The 6,314-nt window shown below is 60.0% G+C and overlaps 1 protein-coding gene across 1 annotated transcript in view; it reads right to left on the reverse strand.

Moving 5' to 3' along the window:
• Positions 1-5,688, reverse strand: part of WDR1 (WD repeat domain 1) — a 39,014-nt gene extending 33,326 nt beyond the window's left edge. Inside the window, exons 1-2 of the mRNA XM_047799547.1 lie at positions 5,473-5,688; positions 4,892-5,013 (exon numbers count right to left, since the gene is read on the reverse strand). Of these exons, the coding sequence (XP_047655503.1) occupies positions 4,892-5,013; positions 5,473-5,488 (138 nt within the window). The 5' untranslated portion in view covers positions 5,489-5,688. The remainder of the gene's footprint in view (positions 1-4,891; positions 5,014-5,472) is intronic.
• Between the last annotated feature and the right edge of the window lie 626 nt (positions 5,689-6,314).

Genomic DNA, 6,314 nt, shown 5'->3' on the forward strand with positions numbered 1-6,314 from the left:
TTCCCTGTCTAGAGTCTGACTATCTCTGCAATCTCAATCCTCTTCCTGAAGTACTCTTACTCACCCTCCAAAACCCCACTCAAAAGTGCCCTTTCTCCAGAAGCCTTCCCTGTGGCTCTGCAGCACAGCTGGTTCCTCCTTCTCCTTCCCAAAGCACTCAAGACTCTCTCCACTCAAAGCACTAACCTGGTGTGTTAGAAGGCTACCGACTGGGTTCTTCAGCGACATTGGGGCTGGGTAACTCTCCACTGCTGGACAGTCCTGTGCATTGTGGGATGTTTGGCAACATCTCTGACCTCTACCCACTAGATACCAGTAGCACAAAAATGTCTTCAGACATTGCCAAACATCCCTCAGCAGGGTGAGGGTGGGGGTGGGGGCAAAACCGCCTCACAGAGAACCACTGATTTAAACTTGGCACCACGGGGACAAGCAGGGCTCGGCAAGACCGGGAATGCATGTGGGAAGTGCCAAGATGGGCAGGCTGCTGTACCTGCTGATGATGCATCAATCTTTGAGCAGCTTCCGAACTGATCTCCCGCCTCACACTGCAGACACGGAACAGCTTCTCTGCTGACCTGACCACATCGGCTGAACCTTTACATGGCTCAGGTGGCCCCAGGACAGGGCCAGGCTGTCACAGGGCTGCCTGATCCCCAGCACCCAAGCCCTGACCCTGCCCCCACCCCAATGCTCCAGCCTGGAAACTTCACCACCGGTGCAGGACCCTCTTGCAACCCTGGCTGCATCTGACTGGTCTCTTCCCTGGGCCCCAGGCGCTCAGAACCACCCACCCCCCAGGGTAATGACACGTCTCTTCTTCTCAACATCAGTCATGTCCGAGTGTCACCTTCCCTGACATCAGGGGATCCCTCTATGATTGTTAACGGTGGGGACAGTGATGTCACAGCCAAAGCACCTAAGGGTCACTGGACTGACAGCCACGTGACAGGCAAGTCCCCAGGACCAGGGCCCTGTGCAACTCTGGGGCCTTCAGGGACCCAGCATCTCACGTGGCAAGGGTCAGACCCCAGGTCCTTCCTGGCCCTGGACCCCACGCCTGTGCTGCCTGCTTGTTCTCTGTCCAGGCAGTGATGGGACACTCCACTTCCTTCTGTCACCCTGGCGCCCGTTTCCCTCCCACTCAAGGCAGGGTCTGTGTCTGTGTTCCCTGCAGGGCCGGTGACCATCCCAGGCACACGAGACTCGGAGGCACATGCGATGGGACAGAAGGGACAAGGTCAGTCCTTCTCCGGCCATCTGTCCCTTCCCATACACACCCCCACCCCCCACCTGGAGGGGACGCGCAGGTGGCCCTGCCGCGCCTGACTGGCGGCAGATCGCTCCACATGAACCTCGGCACTCAAGTTCAACATTCCCCGACCTGGTCCACATCCCGTTCAAGGAGATGAGTCCCCTGACCCTGTGCTTGGATGCACAGCAGTGTCAACCTGCTACAAACACCGCACTCCCTGGAATCTAACTTTATATATGTATATATATTTTTTCAAATACACCTATTTTAGTTCTGGAATCTAGGGCCTGGATATGATAAAAAGCAAGCCCCCAACCTGCCCTTGTAGCAAATCTGTCGGCTGCTTCTGGAAGCGGAGGGGCCTCTGCTGGGAGGCTCACCGGCCAAGGCTGTGTTACAGGGAGGTGACCCCGGGCAGTTTAGAATCCTAAGAGGCTCCTTCACATCCACGGGGTAACCTTTCCAGACCACACAGCGGGCGGAGGGCAGGGCGATGCAGGCCTCGAGGTAGCAGTGTATCAGGTCCCCTCCTCTGGAACACTCCTTTCTGGAGGCCCCATCACCGCACGCTTTTAACTCTGCAGAGGACTTCCTCTCCGAGGTGTGGCAATTGGATGTGTTGAAAAAAAAAATGATAAGAAACACTCTTAGCTACAAGCTTGAGTGCCCTTATGCTGCGTTCACAAAACAACTTTAAAAGCAACAAAATGAATGACAGCCGTGGAACGTCAGCAAGGTCTGATGCCTGCTTGAAACAAAATTTAGGTCCAGAAGCCTGAACGGGGCTGAGGCTTTCTTACTCCACACAGAAAAGCCATCAGTGGCTGCCTGTGATCTCCATGCACACAGCCTGGAGGCTTTCAAGGCTTTTCAATCCACAAATGACGTCCTGAGCACCTACTATGTACCAGACGCTGTGCTAGGCCTGGGCGCAGGTTACAGCGGCTGCCGGCCGGCCGGCTCCCCACACAGGGTCAGCACCGAGGGGGAGACGAGGCCAGGACGGAGCGCCATTTAGGAGGGGCCCTGCCCCTCGGCCACATCGCCACAGAAACCTAAAGCCAAAAGGGTAGCGAGCCATGCAGTTAGTTGAGGAAAAAATATCCAGAAAAGGCCACAGCAATTCCTGCGTCCTGAGACCCCAATGCGGTGCGGAGAGCACGGAAGCAAGGGTGCCTGGAGCCGGTGGGAGAAGGCAGGCAGCGGGGGAGGTCGGGGCTGCAAGGCTGGACGGGGAGGCCCGTGGGCCTTGCTGGGGGAGTGTAGGCGCCATGCCGTCTCCTATTTTAACATAACCAGCCCGGCCTCGGTGCCGGGCAGACCGAGGAGCCCAGGGTGGAAGCAGGAAGAGCCGCTGGGCATTGTGTCTTTGCCACCCAGGCGGGAGTGCAGGGCAGCATGGAGGAGGGTAGAAAGTGGTGAAAATCTGATTCTGAGGTCTCCCAACACGACCAGCAGGGTTTACGGAAGAACTAACCCGGGGCGAAGGAGGAGGGGAGGAAGAAGTTCCAGGCTGGGGTCTGCACAGCACGGGCAACGGCGGCGCAGCAGCACCTCTGGGGAAGACCACGTGGGGACCCCCCAACGCGGCTCGGGCAAGTTCAGTAGGAGCTGCCAACCAGACATCTGGCGGACATCCTGGGAGCTGGTCCCCACCTCCCTTCTTTTCTCTAGCCCCTGACCCACCAGACCACCTCCCTTCCTGTTTCCTCAGCGCCCCCGAAATCCCTGTCTTCTTCCCAGGCGCACGCTGCCCTAATAAAAATCACCCCCACTCAAGGTCCTCCCCATCAAACAGAAGCCCAAAGGCCCGATGTGCGCGCAGAACAGGGAGGAAGGCACGAGCCACATCCCCGGGCCGTCCTGGCCCCGCGGAAACTTACAAATACATGGGAAAGGGCCTCAGAAGAGAATGGAAAACTCTGGGGTGCCCATAAAAATGAGAAGCTCAGAAGAACAGGGAGAATGGGTGCCACAAGTCAGGGAACACCTCCTGCAAAGAGGGTGCTTGTCTGCGGCTGTAAACAGCGTCTCCACTGGAAGCAGCTCCAGTCACTGGCCGCCTTCACCTCACTGACCCCCGTTCTGAGCAATGGGCCCACTGTGGGGTGGAAGGAGATGCTGGCTGTTAAGAACCTTTCAGGGTACCACACACACAGTGGGTCTTCATGTGCAGTCGCCCACCTGTGAGTGTAGCCTGCCGGGACCCGCGCGCCTCTTTAGGGGCAAACCCAGGTATCCATCCCGCTGACGCGCTTGCCCATTTTACTCGACAAACTGCAAGTGAGTGTCTGCCTGGACCCTCTCCACTTTATTTTCTCACGATCTCAGAACCTCTCTGGAGGCCTTCAGATTTTTATGATCAAAGTTCCCGGCGGTGTTTCCCCCAGTTCTGAGCAGGACAGGATCAGCTTTCTAGGAATCCCTGTCGAGCAGAGGCGCACTTAGCACCTTCAAAGTACATTCACACCCACCCACCCCCTCAAGTGAGGTGCCCAGGATCCCAAGCAGGGCAGAAACGGCCAGCCGCAGCCCCGGCTCCCGGGGGACTGGCTGGCAGAACCAGAGACCGGGCAGAGCCAGCAACACCCAGGACCACACAGAGGCCTCTCTTCTCAGACAAGGAAACCAAGGCCCCCAGAGCACCCTCACTCCCTCCCGAGAGCAAGATGTCTCAAAAGTGACACCCCCAACCCCCGCTCCCAGGGTAAACTCACCCAACACTCCTGAATTTCAGTTGACACCCCTTAGCTGCATCACCAGTCAAATCATCCACCCACACACTGTGCACAAGGCCCCACCCCGAGTGCAGGAACCCCCCCCCCCCACTCCCAAACAGTCACGCTGGCACCTCCCGCATCCATCCCCCACTCCACTCAGGCTGAGGCGAAAGAAAGATTGCAGTGTGCAATTCCAGCCGCAGAGACACGGACAAGCAGACTGGGTCATTTCAATAATTACAGAGAAGTAACGGAAATTTTCGAGGAGTTCCCAGGGAATGGGTTCTAGAAGCATTCTCAGCCTGGGTACATGCAAATGATTCAGGGGAATAAACTACTTCCTGATTTTTGCCCTGGGGGCTCACATCTGCAGGGGGAAGATCAGGCTGGAGTGCAGAGGCCTCGGTGTGAGTCTGGGCTCCCCCACAAGGGGAGGCCTTAGATGTTAAATGATTAAACCTAAGTGCCATTTACCAAGTGGTGGGAGTGAGCCAGCCCTGCTGGGCTGGACGGACGCATCCTCTCACTCAGGGGGGGCCCAGGGAAAGTGGGGGCGGGGGGCTCATCCCTCATCTCCATTTAACAGATGAGGAAACTGAGCCTCAGAGGCCCAAGGCGCCAACCACCCCAAGGTCAAGCAGTGCCCGGGTCTGCCTGATCCCTCCAACCAGAGCCCCTATTCTCATAAACTGAACTGATCTGAGCCTCAGCATCCCCAGCGAAGAAAGGACCCCGGAGAAACGTGAAATTGCCTTCCTGGGCTTCCGAGGTGTGGTCCCAAGGCCGAGGGGGCGTGGCGTCCTCTCCCCAGGCCACTGGGCGGGAGGTGAGGGGGGGAAGGGGAATTAACCTTAACCAGAGAGCTGTGCCCAGGGAAGGAACCGGCGCCCGTGGGGGGAAGGGAGTAGGTACTCACGTCGATGTTCCTTAGGATGACGCACTTTCCATTGGTGTAAAGAAAATTGTTGCCCTTGGGGTCGCCGCCGATGATTTTGGAGACACCCCTCTCCACCTGGGGGAGGCTGGCGAACACCTTCTCTGCGGAGACACACACACACAGCAGGGCACATGAGGGGCAGCCCCGGCCTCGGCTGCCAGCCGGGCTGAGGACGGAGGGGAGGGAGGGATGGGGGAGAAGGAGAGGGGCCCCGGACCGGTCTCAGCCGGTCACCTGTTGCCTCCACCCAGAGGGGCAGCCGCCACTTTGAAGGAGCGCAGAGACGGCGCGACTTCCTGCTCCGCACTCCCCACCAGGCCCTTTCAGGGGTGCGGGGGTTGGCCGGGCCCGGACCGCATCGCCAACTTTGGGGGGTCCCCCCGGCGGGGGATCGCGGCCCCGAGCCCCCGAGGGCGGCGGGGCGCTCACCGGCCTGAGCGCCCACCCCTCCCCCGCGCCCGGGGACCCCGCCAGGCTGCCCGCGCCCCGCGCCGCGCGGATGGCCAAAGGGGCCAGGCAGGGCGGGCGCCCACCCGGGGGCACCGGGCCGCCGCACTTACTGATCTCGTACGGCATCCTTGCCCACTTGTTACCGCGCCGCGCTCGCCGAGAGCCTCCGGGCCGCGCGCGCCGCGAGTCAGACCTGGCAGAGGCCGAGCCGGGGACAGGGGCCGAAAGGCGGCGCCGGGCGTGCCGGGCGCGGAGGGGGCGGTCCGAGGCCGGGGCTCAGAGGCCGGCTCGCGCCCTGCCCTGCGCGCTGCCGCTGCGGACGCGCCGAACCCGGAAGCGCGGCCCCGCGCGCGGCTCGCCCCCAGCTTTGACCATATATAGTCAAGCGCTCAGCTCGGAGGCTGCGGCCCCGGCGAGCCTGCGCGGACCTGGCCGCGCCCCTCCCCCCGCTCGGGCCCCGCCCAGGACGCCCCGCCTCCGGAAGTGACGCAGGCTCACGGTCCCGTGAAAAGGCGGCGCGGGCCGGGCTTGGCGTCAGAATGCTCCCGGGAATGGGTGGGTTGGGGAAGTGTTTCTCGGGTTGGGAGGAGTGGGAAGTAAGGGTGGAAGGGTGGGCTCTGGGAAGGGGGCTGCTTGAAGGTACTCCGTGCTGAACTTTTTTGGCGACGGTGTAAAGCAGCGGAGCTCCTAATCGTTTTGTTTTTTTTTTTCTTTGCCTGTGTTTGCGTAGCGGGCGTTCTTAGAGCCCCCCGGCCTTTGGGCCTAGTGAACGCCTGCCCTTTGCTGCCTCTGCGAGGTGCCCACTTGGGTTTTTTTGGGAACATAGGGGCGTGCTTTTTTTTCTTCTTCTCTTTTCGAAGCTTGCCTAGTTGGGAGTCGCGCTTCCTTGAAAAAAGCAACGGGCCGGAGGAACTTTAGGAATGGGCCAAACTGGGTCCAAACTCTTAAAACC

The sequence above is a fragment of the Phacochoerus africanus genome, chromosome 10, assembly GCF_016906955.1.
Source record: "Phacochoerus africanus isolate WHEZ1 chromosome 10, ROS_Pafr_v1, whole genome shotgun sequence".
Taxonomy (NCBI): domain Eukaryota; kingdom Metazoa; phylum Chordata; class Mammalia; order Artiodactyla; family Suidae; genus Phacochoerus; species Phacochoerus africanus.